We start from the raw sequence: 18,763 nt of genomic DNA, 5'->3' as shown, positions 1-18,763 counted from the left end.
CATAATTTTTGTCACAAAGTGACTCTAATTACAGGTAGATACAGGTAAATTCAACAAAATATAAAATTATTAAAATTTTTGTTCAAACATCACTATAGAAAATGGGTTATTAGCTAATATTCAATTGGGTATACAGCAAAATTTTACTATAGAAGAGTTGTGCATATTACTGGATTCATCAGGTGAATTTAAACACACAAAAGACAGGTGTACCATGAAGGTATAAGTAAAACGAAAGACTGGAATTTGTCTGTGAGGAAAACTAGAAAACAAAATACACACACACACCATCAACTAGATTAAATAAGCTCTCCAACATACATAGATACACAGATAGAATAATGATTTACAAAAGAAATTAATCAAAATTCATCACTCACCTTACAGGTAAATTAAAATAACAAGTAAATTAAAATTACACAAAGAAAAATAAAAACGAAATAAATTTGAAAATATTTATAAAATCAAATCACACATATATACAAATCAAACAATATTCCTATCGTGAAAACTTGTAAAGCACCCTGCTCTACATAATGCAACCTTGCAGAAAGCCCATTGGAAAGTTGTTTCAACAGCCTTTCCACTAGGAGCTTTCCTTTTTTGATGAAGGCATTTGCGACACTGCTTTTTGCGACCCTCTTTTTTTTTCCCCTAATTTATGGAGATCGGCTGAATTCAGAGGGATATCCCTCTGGCAGGCTTTGCTTCTTCTCCCTACAGTTATTTGAGGAATAACCAGCTCTTAGTTGCGTTGCTACATCTTATCGGAACTGCAGATGGTTGCATCGCTTTCAAGCCGGCCCCAATTTGGTATATAGTATAAACACATTAGTAATACTCATGTTTACTATATACCAAACCAGGTATCGCCACTATTTATTCCCCGGTCTGCCAACTGGATAGCAAGACATCATCTGATTCAGCCAATCTACACCACCCATGTACCTGTTATAATCGAGGTTCACAAATGACGTGCCATTTTCATCCACATGTTGCTGTGCACAGGTAGACAGAAAATTGATCTGCCTCTTATCTCTATGCGGTCGCTAGCAAATTTCCTTTCTGCCGTTGAATTATTTCACCTTTAAAAAAAATTTTTTTTTTATATCCAACGGCAGTCCTTTTCTACTAGCGAACACTGTAGCACATGTATGTGTTGCCACAGTATCTAAATTCTCTGCAAGTTTGACCGAACTGAAAAATCGGTCAAAAAATAATATACGGCCCTGGTTATGGTATGTAAGTGATAAATTCCAGACCACATCGTACCCTAGGCCATGTTGACTTACATAATTGTCTCTTTTGCCAGTATAAAATTCAAATCCAGAGCAGTACCCAGTATTCAATTCACAAATCTTCCAAACTTTGATCCCCCATTTTGTGGGCTTTCCTGGAATATGCTGTCGGAAACGTACTCGGCCTTTATAGCCCACCATACCCTCATCAATTGATAAACATCTCTCCGGTTTATAAAGTTTTGTGTTTTGAACACAGTCAATAAGGGGTCTTATTTTAAATAAGGGATCAAAGCCTGGTTCTCCACGTACTGGTGTACTGCTCGTGTCTCTTACATGCAAATACTGAGTCAATTTCAAAAATCGTGTCCTCGTCATTATACTTGATACATATTCGTCTCCAAAGGGCTTATCGCTACTCCAGTAATTTGTTATTCTGGGTAAATTTCTGATACCCATAATAATATTTATGGCAAAATAGGCCTTAATTTCATTTAAAGTTGTGGGAAACCACAAACTATCTTTTTTTTCAGCTTTGCTTACATTCAGCATAACGGTTTGTTTCTACCGTAATGATTTCAAATAGGCTCATTGGAAAAAGTAAAAAGAAATAGTCTAAAGCTTTACTCTCCTGGGAAAGACTGTGGCTTGGTCCAGTTTCTTCAGAAAAATCACTGAAAGAAAGGTGCAATTTCATTTTATTTATCGCTGTTGAAGCTCTGATTCACTGCTTTCACTTTCGGAAAATGAAGCATCAAATTCATTATCAAATACCACGCGTTTTTTTTTTTTTTTTTCTTCAGTCATAGTTAGATTTATCAAGGTCTTCAGTAGAAAATCCTTTGAATTCTGACTTGCTGCTTGATAGAATGAAGTTCGTATCCATTTTTTTGTCAGAATTACAAATTTTGAAAATACAACGGGAACAAATTTGGAAAAAAATCTCCCAAAATTCACGGAATTAAAATTACACGTCGATTGTTGTACAAAACTATAGATGAACTGTTTACAAAGTATAATCACGTGTTTTCACGAATGTACTAACGAGATTTGCTCTGATATTCTCATTTACATATGAATAGGTAATTACGGGCGGCTTGGTCACATGAACCAAAATTTTTTTCAGGCAGCTTTGGGCGGTTTGGTAACGAAAGGGTTAACCTTTTCGTTACTATATTTCTGACCTAAATACACCCCGCATGAGTTTCAATTAAATTCTAACATAATTGTGAATTTAGACTACTTTCATTAAACAACTGTAACTTTTTTACTTCAACATATTAATGTGCTATTTGGAACATAATTAAAGAAAGAGTTCTTGATCAATTTTATTGCATAACTTTTGTCTCAAAGTGACTCTAATTACAGGTAAATCCGGGTAAACTGAGCAAAAGGTAAAAATATTAAAATTTTGCTTAAACATCACCATAGAAAGTGAAGCATCAGCTAATATTCAATTGGGTATGCAACAAAATTTTGACATATAAGAATTGTGCACATCACTAGATCATCAGTTGTACCATAAAGGTGAAATACTGGAATCCACCGCAAGTTTGACCGAACTAAAAAAATTGGTCAAAAAATAATATACAGCCCTGGTTATGGTACGTAAATGATAAATTCCAGACCACATTGTACCCTAGGCTATGCTGACTAACATTATTTTCCCTGTATAAAAACTCAATCCACAGCAGTACTCAGTATTTGCTTCACAAATTTTCCAAACTTTGATCCCCCATTTTGTGGGCTTTCCTGGCATATACTGTTTGTTTACATTTTGCGTAACAGGTTGTTTCCACAGTGATCGCTTCAAACAAGCATACTGAAAAAAATAGGTCTAATGGTTTTGCTTCCTAAGAAAGACTAAGGATCGACCCCCTATCTCCTAAGAAAAATTGCTAATAAATACATTTTTGAAGTTTTTTTACTTCATTCCGATGTAAAATCGTTTTTGTTATCGCTGCTTTTGGTTTCTTCAGAATCGCTGGTTTCAGATACAGAAATATCCTATTCATTCTCATACACCAGGTTTTTTTGTGCCTCATTTATTCTTTTTCTCGATATCTCCATATTTTCCATTGAAAAACCTTTAAATTCGTAATCACTGCTTGATAACATGAAACTCCTATCCATTTTCAAAGTTGAAAAAAAATCGATGCCGTAAAAGTGTGAGGAAAAAATCTCCCAGAATTCACTGAGTTCAGATAACATGTCAAGCAATGTCAGATACTATAACTCAATTATTTACAAAGTGAAATTGCATATTTTCACAAATGGTTGTGTGAAAGAGTAATTCTTGCTATAAAAAAAAGACAGTAAGGATTCATCATCATCGTTTAACGTCCGTTTTCCACGCTAGCACGGGTTGGACGGTTCGACCGGGGTCTGGGAAGCCAGGGGCTGCACCAGGCTACAGTCTGATCTGGCAGTGTTTCTACAGCTGGATGCCCTTCCTAACGCCAACCACTCCGCGAGTGTAGTGGGTGCTTTTTACGTGCCACCGGCACAGGTGCCAGGGGAGTCTGGCGTCGGCCACGATCGGTTGGTGCTTTTAACATGCCACCGGCACAGTAAGGATTAACCATGAATTAATGAATAAGGTTCTAACAGTCATTAGAGAGTACAAATCAGTCAAGTCCTTGGGGAGATTTGTGCTTAAATTCACATTTAAATAACTGGGTACTCTCGGCCGGCTACAGCCAGGTTAGTATTGAAAGGGTTTGTAGCGGTCTCTCTCTGTTATATATACATAAGTACGGATGTAATAGATAACAGCTAACCTTCGGCCGCTCTTTTGAACCCTGTTGTGTCCACTACTCTTGACTGGTTGGTATTGGTGCACTTTTGTCTCTCGTTCTGTTACATGCCAATGTGCAACCCAGCTAATCGCAGCCTTCTGATAAGGTCACGTGAGACAGTCTCTTCTAAACCTCAGTTTGCGCCAACTGGTACCCATAAAACTTAGTGATTTATTGAGTCAAAGTCTTTCGGTTCTAGACCTTTTTAGGTCTGACCACAGAGTACACAGCCAGTTCCAGCGACATACCACAGCAGCCACATGGAGATTCAACTTCGTCGAGCAACTTTCAGGACCTCCATCTCTGTCGCCTTCATCTTAACGTCATCAACATCTCTATGTACATAGCAATCCTTGCACAGGTTCTATCTCCTCATTGTTTGTGAATTACTTCACCATGGGTAACAGCAAGTACAACCTGCAAGAACTCCTGTAACAACTTAACCGGCTCTGCATAGTAGCCACAGCTTCCCGCATATGGGCCTCGATCGGTTCTGCATTGCAGCCTCAACTTCTTGTTAGAGCACTTCAACTATTGAGTACCTTGACTACGAACTGGTATTTATCTTCCTGTGTCTGAACATTCTTCTAACGGCATATATTATAGACTCTTTCAATGCTCTGTACTTATCGCACACGCATACATCAATGTTTGCACACAGGTAACACATGAAATAAAATCTCTTAAACATTTTACCGGTTGTGTCTCTCTTTTCCTTCTGGCACTTGTACTCATTTATTCTTTTTGCATTTATTGTAATCTACCATGCGATGTATTAAAGGAGCCAATCTTCGTCCCCCCCCCCCTCCTTCGCACGGTCGTTCTAAAGTTAATTGGGAAATCAATTCATAATACAAAATAACTGGAAACACAAAATTTACCACTTTTATGAAAGGAGATAAATTCTATCACATATATTGAAGGAGATTACATAAGAGCTGGGTAAACAACATTCTTTGTTTTCTGGTTTGAAATAAGTCTTGCAAACTGGAACCACCAACATAAAGTTGACCATGAGAAAAGCAAGGCTCAATAAAATGCAAGCCAGTAGATTTCAAAGTCTGACTTTGTAGCTTTATTAACCCTTTCGTTACTATATTTCTGACCAAAATACACCCCTTATGTGTTTCAATTAATTTCTAACGTAATCATAAATTTAGTCTGGTTTCATTAAACAACTATAACTTTTTTATTTATCAATATATTAATCTGATTTTTGGAAGATAATTTAATGAAATATTCTCAACCAATTCTATACTATAATTTTTGTCACAAAGTGACTCTAATTGCAGGTAGATACAGGTAAATTCAACAAAATATAAAATTAAAATTGTTCAAACATCGCTATAGAAAATGGGTTATTAGCTAATATTCAATTGGGTATACAACAAAATTTTACGATAGAATTTGTTATTCTGGGTAACTTTCTGATACCCATAATAATATTTACGGCAAAATAGTCTTAATTTCATTTAAGGTTATGGGAAACCACAAAGTATCCTTTCTTTCGCTTTGTTTACGTTTAGCGTAACAGTTCGTTTTCGCCGTAATGATTTCAAATAGGCTCATTTGAAAAAGTAAAAAGAAATAGTCTAAGGCTTTACTCCTCTGGGAAAGTCTGTGGCTTGGTCCAGTTTCTTCAGAAAAATCACCGAAAGAAACAGTTTTTAAATTTTCACTCCATTCAGGTGTCAATTCGTTTTCTTTATCGCTGTCGGAGCTCTCGAATTCACTGTTTTCACTTTTGGAAAATGAAACATCAGATTCATTATCAAATACCATGTGCTTTTTTTTTTCAGTCATAGAGTTAGATTTATGAAGGTCTTCAGTAGAAAATCCTTCGAATTCTGACTCGCTGCTTGATATAATGAAATTCGTATCCATTTTTTGTCAGAATTACAAATTTTGAAAATACGATAGGAACAAATTTCGGAAAAAAATCTCTCAAAATTCACGGAATTAAAATTACACTTCGATTATTGTACAAAACTGTAGTTGAACTGTTTACGAAGTATAATACGTGTTTTCACGAATGTACTAAAGAGATTTGCTCTGATATTCTCATTTAAATATAAATAGGTAAATTTGGGCGGTTTGGTCACATTAACCAAAATTTTTTTCGGGCAGCTTTGGGCGGTTTAGTAACGAAAGGGTTAAAACATTGCGAAGCAAAGTTGTACTGGGAATTGTTTGTTTGAACTTAACATATTTGTTGGTTTGATTGGAATTCTTGGAATGAAAACCTTTTCCCCAGAGGTACATGCAGTGATGATGGTAGCTTCTATCACATTAGGTGATAAGGTCTTTGCAATCAACCTGGTCCCATTGCATAATTTAGGAGGATCTAAATTTCTTAGAAGCATTAATAGGACTCCTACCTTCAGAAAAAGTTTGGAGGAGTTCCAGGTGGCTTGAGAGAATTAAGGAACTCTGTTGGGTAATGTACAGCTTGATTTTCACCAAGGACTTAACACCTTCGTTACTATATTTCTGACCAAAATACACCCCTCATGAGTTTCAATTAAATTCTAAAATAGATCATGAATTTAGGCTTGTTTCATTAAATAACTGTAACTTTTTTACTTATCAACATATTAATGTGATATTTGGAACATAATTAAAGAAAAGATTCTTAATCAGTTCTATTGCATAACTTTAGTCTCAAAGTGACTCTAATTACGGGTAAATTGAGCAAAAGGTAAAAATATTAAAATTTTGTTTAAACATCACCATAGAAAATGAATCATCAGCTAATATTCAATTGGGTATGCAACAAAATTTTAATAAAGAAGAATTGTGCACATCACAAGATCATCAGTTGGATTTAATGCACAACAGAACAGGTGTACCATAAAGGTGAAATAAACTGAAATACTGCAAGTTTGACCGAACTAAAGAAATTGGTGAAAAAACAATATACGGCCCTGGTTATGGTATGTAAGTGATAAATTCCAGACCACATCGTTCCCTAGGCCATGCTGACTAACATTATTTTCCCTGTATAAAAACTAAATCCACAGCAGTACCTAGTATTTGCTTCACAAATTTTCCAAACTTTGATCCCCCATTTTGTGTTTGTTTACATTCTGCGTAAATTTGTTTCCGCAGTAATTGCTTCAAACAATAACTTCCAGACTACATCGTACTCTAAGCCATGCTGACTAATACTATTTTCCCTGTATAAAAACTAAATCCACAACAGTACCCAGTATTTGCTTCACAAATTTTCCAAACTTGGATCCCCCAGTTTGTGTTTCCGCAGTGATCGCTTCAAACAAGCATACTGAAAAAAATGAAAGTCTAATGGTTTTGCTTCCTAAGAAAGACTATAGATAAACTCTATCTCCTCAGAAAAATTGCTAATGAAAACATTTTAAAAGTTTTTACTTCATTCCAATGTAAAATCGTCTTTGCTGTTGCTATCGCCGCATTGTTTCTTCGGAATCGCTGCTTTCGGTTTCGGATAAAGAAATATCCTATTCATTATTGTACACCACGTGCTTTTGTACCTCATTCATTCTTTTTCTCGATATCTCCCAATTTTCCGTTGAAAAAGCTTTAAATTCAGAATCAATGCTTGATAACATGAAATTCCTATCCATTTTCAAAGTTGAAGAAAAATCGATGCCGAAAAAAATGTGGAAAAAAATCTCCCAAAATTTACTGAGTTGAGATATCATGTCAAGCAATGTCGGATACTTTAACCCAACTATTTACAAAGTGAAATCACGTGTTTTAATGAATGTACCAACGAGATTTGGGTTCAAATTTACATTCAAATAACAATAGGTTCTCTCGGCCGGGTTGGTATTATGAACCAAAAATTTTTCGGCCGGCTACAGCTGGGTTAGTAATGAAAGGGTTAATCGACTGACTTGTACTCTCTAATGACTGTTGGAATCTTATTCATTAATTCATGGTTAATCCTTACTGTCTTTTTTTTATATATAGCAAGTATCACCATTCCCATCAAATGGTACTTCTCCATTTCCTAATTGAAGGAGCCGGGTTGAAAGCAGTTCTGCACATTGGTCCCTATGTAATTAAAGCTTGCACATTGTTACAAATTGGACTGTTATTTGTAACCAGGTTTAGCAATAATTTAAAGGCAGAATGAGCTGTTTGTCCTCCTAGGAGAATGGTGTCAGCAAAGCCAGACAATGCTACAGCAATATTGCCTTACCTTGGAGAGAAGCAATGTTGTTACAAATGTTTTACCTGTGCTACCAGGTGCATAAAGAAAATTTCTCTACATTTTTTTCTCTGACTGATGAAATAATTTAATATGCATGGTGTTCTGGAAGAAGTTTATGTTCATGTTCATTCACAAATGCAGCCAACTCTGTTATAATTTATCTCTCTTGCTATGTTTCTGGCATTCCGGAGCCAGATTTGCAAATTTTTGCCTCTCATGGCCAGAACTTGATCCACAATTTCAATCAGTGCTTGGTTAAAAATTGTTTCAGAGAACTGAATATTGATATCTGGGTTTGCCTGTTGAGCCGCATACTTTAAGTCCTTGGCCATGTCCTCGTGATGTTTCCTACAAAGATGTAGGGGACTGCCAAGTTGACACATGTTCAGTATAATTGCACAAAGGTTACGGAGTTTCCTTGGAGAATCTGATACTGATGACTTAGTCAATGCAAGGTCCCAATGCTCATCATTTTCTAAAAAACCATTTACCCTCTTTGAATCTTGGAATGATTTGGCACTACATACTTCATGCAAAAGGAGCTGTAAGTAGGAGCATTAAATGAAAAAATGAGTTACCTAAATATCTTCACAAGAGTGATTGAAATGGATTGTGGAATGTTTTGAACCATGAAAAATTTGCACTGGATTTTTGCAGAGTTTTGAATTTTTTTTTTTTTTTTGCAATTGCCCAAATGCATCAGTAAATTAACATTGATATTTTTTTCACCATTGTTTTAATTATCTGAAATGGAACTGTCAAAGTGCAATATTCAAGCAATTTTGCTATTCAACTTCAAAAAAGGATGTAAAGCAGCTGAAACAGTTTGCAATATCAATGAAACGTTTGTTGAGGAAATGACTAGTGAGTGGTCAGCTTGAAAATGGTTGAAGCAATTTCACAGTGGAGATGTGAACTTTGAAGATCGTGAGCATAGTGAATGATAGATATCAGTGATGAAAGTCAATTAAAGACCTTCATTGAGAAAAATCCATGTAAAACCACTTGAGAATTAGCAAAAGAACTTCAAGTTAGCCAGAAAACTGCCTGCAACCATTTGCACACAGTTGGAAAATAAAAAAAGTTCGACAAATGGGTACTACTTGATTTGAATGAAAATCAGAAAATGCACAGATATATTCATTTCTCGACTATTGTAACTTGAGATGAAAAGTGGATTCTAATCGCTTATAAAAAAACGTTCTTTGCTGAAAACCTTCCCTAAACCCAAGCTCTTCAAGGTTTTGGTGGTGTACTGCTGGACTCTTCCACTATAATTTCTTAAAACCTAGAAAAACCATTACTGCAGAAACATATTGCCAAAGTGAACAAAAAATCTGCTCCTCCTCTGTCCCAGACTTCTCAGCAGAAGAGGAGCAATCATTCTTCATGACAATGCTCAACCACAAGTTTTCCTAATGACGCTCCAGAAGTTGAGGGAACTTGGCTATTAAGCTCTTACCCACCCAGTTTATTCCCCAGAACTTTATCCTACTGACTACCACTTTTTCAAGCACCTTGATGGTTTCCTGCGGGAGTTTAAAAATCAAACCTATGCTGAAAGTGCATTCAAAGAGTTCATCGGCTCCAGAACTACAGTTCAAATTATTTATGCATCCCAAGTATGGAAGCAATTCGCGCAGCCATTTATGCTAGCATGATCCGCTGGATGTGTAATGTCAGTGTGAATGCACGACAGAGTGTAAGCACCCTGAGAGAAATGCTAGGCATAAGAAGCATCAGATGCGGTGTGCTAGAGCGACGCTTGCGATGGTATGGTCATGTACTGCGGATGGATGAGGAGACGTGTGAAGAAGTGCTACTCCCGAACAGTTGAAGGAATCAGGGGGAGAGGTAGACCCAGGAAGACATGGGATGAGGTAGTCAAGCATGACCTAAGAGCGTTGGGCCTCACTGAGGCAATGGCGAAGGACCGAGATCTCTGGAGATGTGCTGTGACTACTAAGACCCGGGATGCTTCCGGCACCAGTTCCACACAGCCCCTGCCCATTCAAATTACCTTGGATCCTGGAACATCTCGCTGTGCTTGAGTAGACCTGTTGAGTCAAGTGCATGTACATGAACATCGAACCAAATATCAATGGAAACAGTAGTTGTGATACCTGTGCCAGCGGCACATAAAAAGCACCATCCGAACGTGACCGTTGCCAGCCCCGCCTTGACTGGCTTCTGTGCCGGTGGCACTTAAAAAGCACCATCCGAATGTGGCCGATGCCAGCCCCGCCTCGACTGGCTTCTGTGCCGGTGGCACATAAAAAGCACCAACCAATCGTGGCCGATGCCAGACCCCTCTGGCACCTGTGCAGGTGGCACGTAAAAAGCACCCACTACACTCGCGGAGTGGTTGGCGTTAGGAAGGGCATCCAGCTGTAGAAACACTGCCAGATCAGACTGGAACCTGGAGCAGCCCCTGGCTTTCCAGACCCTGGTCGAACCGTCCAACCCGTGCTAGCGCGGAAAACGGACGTTAAACGATGATGATGATGATGGTGATTTTTGCATAAAAGGCAAATGCAAGCACTCGCGCACTTTCAGCATAGGTTTGATTTTTGAACTTGCAAGAAACCATCAAGGTACTTGAAAAAGTGGTAGTCAGTAAGAAAGTTTTGGGGAATAAACTGGGTGGGTAGGAGCTTCATAGCCAAGTTCCCTCAACTTTTATGAATAAACAAACGGAATAAACAAACTTGTAACTCAGCAAAAATGTGTTGATTGTAATGGTACCTACTTTGTGAATCAAATTTTCACATTGTTGCAATATATTATGAATTTAATGTTTCAAAATGTTGCTTTTTACTCAGCCTGATATATGAGATCAATTTATTTGGTGCATTTAAGTTCATTTCCATGGGTTCTTTTGATCTTCAACTTTTGTTTTTTGTGGGGGGTTTTTTCTAGCTTGGAACATTTTATTTGGTTATGTTATCTTCTGAGAAAGGTGATGTCAATTACAAATTAGTTTCCAAGTCAGTCTTAGAAACAAATATAGCTATGAATAGTTTCGCCTCAGTAGTCATAAACAAAATATGAAATAAGTCTGTAAACTGAGTTGCACAATTATTGGTTTGATGTTAGTGTTGGAAAAGTTAGCAAAAAGAATGGCATGGTCTTCAAGAGAAGCTGAGTTTTTAACTTAGTTTTTCTTTTTCTCAGTTTGTGATAATGCTTTTACTTTCATTAAAAATGGGCAAGAAAAAGGCTATTTAAAGGGTAAAAAAAGTTGAAAAATAAATACCGATACAGTTCCAATATTAAAATCATCAATGACAGAAACGTTAGCACGCTGGGCGAAATGCATTGTGGTATATCGTACGTCTGTTACTGAAAATTTATTGTTGGAGTGTATTTGTAAGTTTCTATTAATTGTTATATTTCTTGTTGTGCCTATTGTTGAAAAAATTGTAGTATAGTTTCTTTCGAAAGCTATCTGTGGTTTTCCCCTGTAGGGGAAAACATTATTTGCTGGCAAGATGCCGAAAAGTTTGTGTACTTCGTTGGGGAACGAATCATTGATTGAAAGAGAAGCAAAGAAAATAGAAAGCTTAATTTTTGACAAAGCTTCTGATGTGTCGGAAAGCGAATTTCCAACATTACCAAGAGTTACGAACACCAATAGGAAGACAGAAAAAAGGACCATCCAAAATGAAGAAAGGAAAAGTTTTGCATCAGCGGCAGGTGGTGGAATGCAACGGCTGTCAACTGACATAAAAGAATATTTAAAATATAAAGATATGATAACAGAACAAGATGGAATAGTAAAAGTGGAAAAACCATAAGAAGAATTAACGGAAGCAAAAAAGAAAATCATTATTTTTAAGACATTTTGCTTAAAAGCTCATAAAATTGATAAAATATGTGAACAAAAAAATTGAAAAATGTCTAAAACCCATCTGGCAGGACATTACATATCTAGCCAGAGGGAAGAAGTTTGGAACAATCGTGGTGAGGTTCAAGAATGCAGAAATGGCACTCCCAAGTTACATGGAAACGAGAATGTCCAAAAGTGAGAATACCTAGAATTCTGCCTGGAGTAAACCCTATGTGCTTGATGGCAGTAGTTCTGGCAAACAGGTAAGATAGTATTAACCTCCTGCAGGCTACCATCATAGAAAATACTTATTGGACAGGTCAGACGCTTAACATCATTCTGCAGGCTGACCAAAAGATTTTAGAACAGTTCCCAGAAATCGTGGAAGTGTGGGAGGAGGTTCTGAATACTCTTGTTGAGGGGCGTAAGCCCCAATGTTTCCACTGTGGTCAACTGGGTCACATTAAAAAATATTGTAAAGAAGAATCAGACGATGAGGAAGAGAGAGAGAGAGAAACAGAAGAAAAAATAAACAATAAAAGGAAAATGGAAGGATCAAACCAGCAAAAGCAGAGCGAGCCAAGACCCCCCAAAAAAACAGCCAAGAGAGACAGGCTGAGGAAGGTGGAGAGAGTAACGAACAGAGGAATAGCTTCACTATACAGTAAAAATTAAGATTTAATGTGGGAAATGAAAACCAAAAAATCAGCAACTTGATTAATTGAACTGTCAGAGAAAAAAACTACGAATTTTATGAAAAAACGTATAATATGTTGTCTAACACATAGAAAATCGGTCTCAACATGGAGACTGATTTTCACCAATCCATGTTTGAAAACTTGCCATCTCCAACCTTAAATCAAGAAAAGGTGGCGAATCCCTCTCCACAAGACACCCAGATCTAAAAGGTAAGTCATGTCTATTCACATTGGTTGTATAAATATTCGAGGCCTGATGTCAAGCTGGAAGCAAGGACACTTCCTAAATGACATCAGGTCGAGAAATTTGGATGTAATTGTTGCAACAGAACTGTACTCGTTGCCAACCTTCACCTTACTGACAGTGTCTCTGTAAATGGCTTGCACAGCTCTCACTAACCATTCATCTATCCCTAGTTTCCTCATTGACGACCAGATAAGGGATCGAGGGACCCTGTCAAAGGCTTTATCCATGTCAACAAAAGCCAGGTACAGAGATTTATCTTTGGCTAGGTATTTCTCCTGCACCTGTTTTACCAGAAATATAGCATCAGTAGTGCTTTTCCCTGGCATGAACCCAAACTGCATCTCATCTAAACTGACTCTCTCCCTAATTAGTTGGGCTATGACCCTCTCTGTGACCTTCATTACCTGATCTAACAACTTGATACCTCTGTAACTATTTGTATCTAAAGCGTCACCTTTACCTTTGTAGCAGTTGACTATTATGCTGCTACACCAGTCATTGGGTACGACTTCTCCATGTATCACCTGGTTAACTATACGGGTGACTAGGCTATAGCCAACACTGCCTGATATTTTGAGCATCTCTGCAGTGATTCCTGATGGGCTGGGGGCTTTCCCTATCTTCATACTCTTAATTGCTTTATCTACCAAAGTTGGGTCGATATTCGGCAGACTCTCTTTCTCCCATTCATTTTCTTTATTGAGCTACTTTTCATAGTGGTGTCTCCAAACCTCTCTCTTTGCAGCCTCATTTAGTGCAAGAGATCTATCATGCATGTGAACACATTTCTCCTCTACAACATCATGATTTTCTCTCACACATTGTCCTGCAACACGAAATACCTCAAGTTTTGGTTCTCATGGTGCAGAACATTGGCAAATGTTTTTCTTATCTGCTTCCCCTCTGGCTAAATAAACCTGCCTCCTAGCTTCCCTTCTGGCAGTCTGATACAATTCTCTGCTACCACTATTCTTCCAGTCCTTCGAAGCCTGTTTCTTTTGTCTAATAGCCCTGTCAACAACATTGTTCCACCACCATGTTATTTTGGGTTGAGAAGGGACTTTGCACCATCCACAGATCTGGTCAGTGGCCCATAGCAGGTTGTCCCATAGAAACCCATAGAAAGTTGTCTTCTACATTGTGTGAGGCTATATCCCCTTCTATTTCATCAAAGACTTCAAGTAATATGTCTCTAAATATCTGTCCATTTGCAGGATCTTTAAGCTTCCAGACCCTTCTCCTCCATGCTGGTCATTTTCTGGACATCCACTAACTACCAGTCTATGTTGTGGGGTACATTCTTTCCCTGGGAAGGTTTTGGCATTTATAAGCAGCCATCTTTCCCTTTTTCTGGTGAAGATGTAGTAAATTTGGCTAGTGTATGTGCCAGAACGTTAGGTGACTAGGTGACTGGCAGGTTTTCTGAAGTTAGTATTGCAAACCATAAGATCATTTGCATTGCAGAACTCCAGCAGCCTGGTTCCCTCCTCAATGCGGGAACCAAAACCATAGCCTCCATGTACGCCATGGAAGCCCCCTGTATGTTGTCCAACATGTCCATTAAAGTCACCAGCCACAAAGAGAAGGTCTCTGACATTCATCAACGAGGTAGTCTGCAAGAGGGTGTCATAGAACCGGTCTTTCTGTCCGTCAGGTAGCCCCGGCTGAGGGTCATAGGCTGATATACTGGTTGCTAACCCATGATGAAGCACTAATCTAATCTTATATATATATATATATGTACATATATATATATATATATATACATATATAGATGTATATCTATATACATACAGATAGATGTAAACATCATCATCGTTTAACGTCTGCTTTCCATGCTAGCATGGGTTGGACGATTTGACTGAGGACTGGCGAACCAGATGGCTGCACCAGGCTCCAATCTTGATCTGGCAGAGTTTCTACAGCTGGATGCCCTTCCTAATGCCAACCACTCTGAGAGTGTAGTGAGTGCTTTTACGTGCCACTGGCACAGGGGCCAGTCAGGCAGTACTGGCAACGACCTCGCTTGAATGTTTTTTCATGTGCCAGTAAGGAGACACTGGTAATGGTCATGCTTGAATGGAGCCTTTTACGTGCCACCGGCACGGAAGCCAGTTAGCCGCTCTGGCAACGATCACGCTCAGATATATATATATATACACATATCTATAGATTTATATATAATCATATATAAATATATTTATATACATATCATCATCATCATTTAACGTCTGCTTTCCATGCTGGCATGGGTTGCACGTTTTGACTGAGGGCCGGTGAGCCAGAAGGCTGCACGAGTCTCCAATTTGATCTGGTAAAGTTTCTAGAGCTGGATGCCCTTCCTTACATCAACCACCTCGAGAGTGTAGTGGGTACTTTTACTTGCCACCTGCACAGGAGCCAATCTGGCAGTACAGGCAATGATCATGCTCTTAATGGTGCTTTTGGTATGTGCCACCGTCACGGGAGCCAATCAGCTGCCCTGAATAGTGCTTCCAATGTTCCACTGGCACTGGTGCCAATCAGGCGGTACTGTCATCAGCCACCACAGCAATTTCACTTGCCTCAACAGGTCTTCGCAAGCACAGTTTATTGTCCAATGATTAAGGGTGCTCTTAAATGGGCTGGTTATACAGCACTGGCATAGGCCATGGTTATGCTCTCACTTGACTTGCTGGGTCTTCTCAAGCACAGCATATATTCAAAGGTCTCAGTCACCTGTCATTGCCTCAGTGAGGCTCAATGTTTGAAGGTTGTGCTTCCCCACCTCATCCCAGGCCTTCCTCTTCTGCAGGTTCCCTCAATTGCTAGGGTGTGACACCTTTTCACACAAGTGTTCTATCCATACACAACACATGACCATACTAGCACAGTCGTCTCTCTTGCACACTATATCTGATGCTTCTTAAATCCAACTTTTCTCTCAGGGTGCTTACACTCTATCATGTATGCACACTGACATTATACATCCAGTAGAGCATACTGGCTTCATTCCTTGAAAGCTTACGCATGTCCTCAGCAGTCACGGCCCATGTTTCATTGCCATGTAGCACAGCTGGTCACGCATGTGTGTCATACAGTCGACCTTTTACTCTGAGTGAGAGGCCCTTTGTTACCAGCAGAAGTAGGAGCTCTCTGAACTTTGCCCAGGCTATTCTTATTCTAGCAGCTACACTTTCAAAGCATCCACCCTGGCTACTGACTTGATCAACTAGGTAACAGAAGCTATCAACTACTTGCAGTTTTTCTCCCTGGAATGTGACGGAAGCTGTTCTCTGCATGTTTTCAACGTTTATTGCTCCTGTGCATCTGCCACACACAAAAACTATCTTCCCAGTTAGCCTTCTTTTGATATTGTTCTACCTCTTATGTGTCCATAGATTACACTGGGTACATCTTATGGTGTTTCTACCTCAGTCTTTTCTATAGATTGAGCAGGGCCATCTACTCGAAAGGATTTGTGGTTTGTCTGCCTTCCTACTTATTAAGACTTTGGTTTTTGCTAGGTTGACTCTAATGCCCTTTGATTCTAATTGTTGCTTCCCCAGCTAAAACTTCTCTAGTGACTCAGCAATTAGAGCAAGGTTGTCAGCATAGAGGTCTCCCAGGGGCATCCTGTCTTGAATTCCTGTTATTGCCTGGGGGACTTTGATGACCAATCCTTAGTGGACCCCTACTACCCCTACCAAGAATTCTTCACTGTACTTATTGCCAAACCTCACCTTACTGACAGCATCCCTGTACAGCTCTCACTAACCATTCATATATCCCCAGTTTCCTCAATGACCACAAGATAAGGGGGACCCTGTCAAAGGCTTTCTCCATGTCAATGAAAGCCAGGTACAAGGATTTATCTTTGGCTAGGTATTTCTCCTGCAGTTGTCTCACCAGAAATATGGCATCAGTGGTGCTTTTCCGTCACAAACCCAAACTACGTCTTGTCTAGACCGACTCTCTCCCTAATTGGTTGGGCTATGACCCTCTCTGTTACTTTCATTACCTGATCCAACAACTTGATACCTATGTAATTATTTGTATCTAATGCATCACCTTTACCTTTGTAGCAGTTGACTATGGTCATTGGGTATGACTCCTTCATGTATCACCTGGTTAACTATACGGGTGACTAGGCTATAGCCGCCGCCAAATACTTTAAGCATCTCTGTGGTGATTCCTGTTGGGCCGGGGGCTTTCCCTGTCTTCCTCATATCCTTAATTGCTTTATCCACCAAGGTACTGTCAATTCAGATAGCAAATTCTCTTTCTCTTCATTTAGCAACCTTTTATAGTGGCATCTCCAAGTCTCTCCCTTTGCAACATCATTAAATGCAAGTGAGCTGTCATCCATGCAGACACATTTCTCTCCTATGACATCATGATTCTCTTTCATGCTCTGTCTTGTAACACGAAGCACCTCAAGTCTTTGGTCCTCGCGATGCAGAACATTGGCGAATTTTTTTCTTACCTGCTTCTCCTCTTGCTAAGTAAACCTATCTCTTACTTTCCCTTCTGGCAGTCTGATACAATTCCCTGCTACCACCATTCTTCCATGCCTGTTTCTTTTCTCTAATGGTCCTGTCAGCTACATTGTTCCACCACCACCACCACCACATTACCTTGGGTTGAGAGGGGACTTTGCACCATCCACACATCAGTATCCCTCAACAGGTTGTCCCATAGAAACCTCAAGTTGTGTTCTACATCATGTGATGCTATATCCTCCTCTATTTTGCCAAAGGCTTTGAGTAATATGTCTCTAAATCTCTGTCCATTCACAGGATCCTTAAGCTTCTAGACCCTTCTTCTCCATGTTGGTCGTCTTCTGGGCATCCACTTAGCCCTGATCCTGAAGTCACTAACTACTAATCTATGTTGTGGGGTGCGTTCTTCACCTGGAAAGGTTTTGGCATTTACAAGTAGCCATCTTTCACGTTTCCTGGTGAAGATGTAGTCAATTTGACTAGTGTGTCTACCAGATCAGTTGGTGAATAGGTGACTGGCAGCTTTCCTGAAGTTAGTGTTACAAACCATAAGGTCATTTGCATCACAGAACTCCAGCAACTTGGTTCCCTCCTCATTGTGGGAACCAAAACCATAGCCTCCATGTACGCCATGGAAGCCCCCTTTATGTTGTCCATTGAAGTCACCAGCCACAAAGAGAAGGTCCCTATCATTCGTCAATGAGGTAGTCTGCAAGAGGGGGTCATAAAATCGGTCTTTCTGTCCATCGTGCAGCCCCGGCTGCGGGGCATAGGCCGAGATAATAGTTGCTAACCCATGATGTAGCACTAACCTAATCTTAAGTATTCTATCGCAGACTCTGACTACCTTCATTACCTTAACCCATTTCTCCGCAAGTAGTATAACCATGCCCCATACCCCATCAGTGTGCCTTGCCCAGAAAATCTTATACCTATGTTCTTTGCCTGTGAGGAACCTAGCAAGAACCACCTCTCCACCTTACTTCTTGGATGCAGAACAAAGCTACACATCTCTGTTCAAGCATCTCAACAATCTCACCGGACCTACCTTTCAGAGTGCCTACATTGTGTGTACCAACCCTGAGGGTGTGGTGGCCAACAGCATCATGTACCTGAAAAGAAAGCTTGCATTTGGCAGCACTCAAGTATGTACAATAGTCCTCAACCTGCATATATCACACCATCATTTTTTTCTATGAGCTATACTGTCGCTACCTTACATAGGAGATAAACCCTAAGTAAGGAGTGGGGTATTAACCCTTTAGAAGTGTTCATGG

At 39.2% G+C, this 18,763-nt stretch overlaps 1 protein-coding gene and 1 long non-coding RNA gene across 2 annotated transcripts; both read right to left on the bottom strand.

Moving 5' to 3' along the window:
- Position 1: 1 nt before the first annotated feature.
- On the bottom strand, positions 2-1,915 carry LOC118764908. Its single transcript, XM_036506107.1, has 2 exons — positions 1,298-1,915; positions 2-182 (listed from the first exon to the last, which is right to left on the bottom strand). The coding sequence occupies exons 1-2, from the start codon at positions 1,788-1,790 to the stop codon at positions 121-123; spliced, it is 555 nt and encodes a 184-aa protein (XP_036362000.1). The 5' UTR covers positions 1,791-1,915; the 3' UTR covers positions 2-120.
- Positions 1,916-13,323: 11,408 nt separating this feature from the next.
- On the bottom strand, positions 13,324-17,083 carry LOC118764906. The gene is made up of 2 exons (XR_005000744.1): positions 16,997-17,083; positions 13,324-13,400 (listed from the first exon to the last, which is right to left on the bottom strand). It is a non-coding gene; the product is annotated as an uncharacterized LOC118764906 (long non-coding RNA).
- Positions 17,084-18,763: the final 1,680 nt, after the last annotated feature.

This window comes from Octopus sinensis, linkage group LG9 (assembly GCF_006345805.1).
Source record: "Octopus sinensis linkage group LG9, ASM634580v1, whole genome shotgun sequence".
NCBI lineage: Eukaryota > Metazoa > Mollusca > Cephalopoda > Octopoda > Octopodidae > Octopus > Octopus sinensis.
The sequence above is the reverse complement of the archived record's forward strand: the minus strand, read 5'-3'. Positions and strand labels throughout refer to the sequence as shown.

Coding starts and splice junctions, on each gene's coding strand:
- LOC118764908 (XM_036506107.1), bottom strand. CDS start 1,790: ATGCTGAATGTAAGCAAAGCTGAAAAAAAAGATAGTTTGTGGTTTCCC. Junction 183..1,297: donor TTATACTGGCAAAAGAGACA/ATTATGTAAGTC, acceptor GTTTAAATTCAC/CTGATGAATCCAGTAATATG.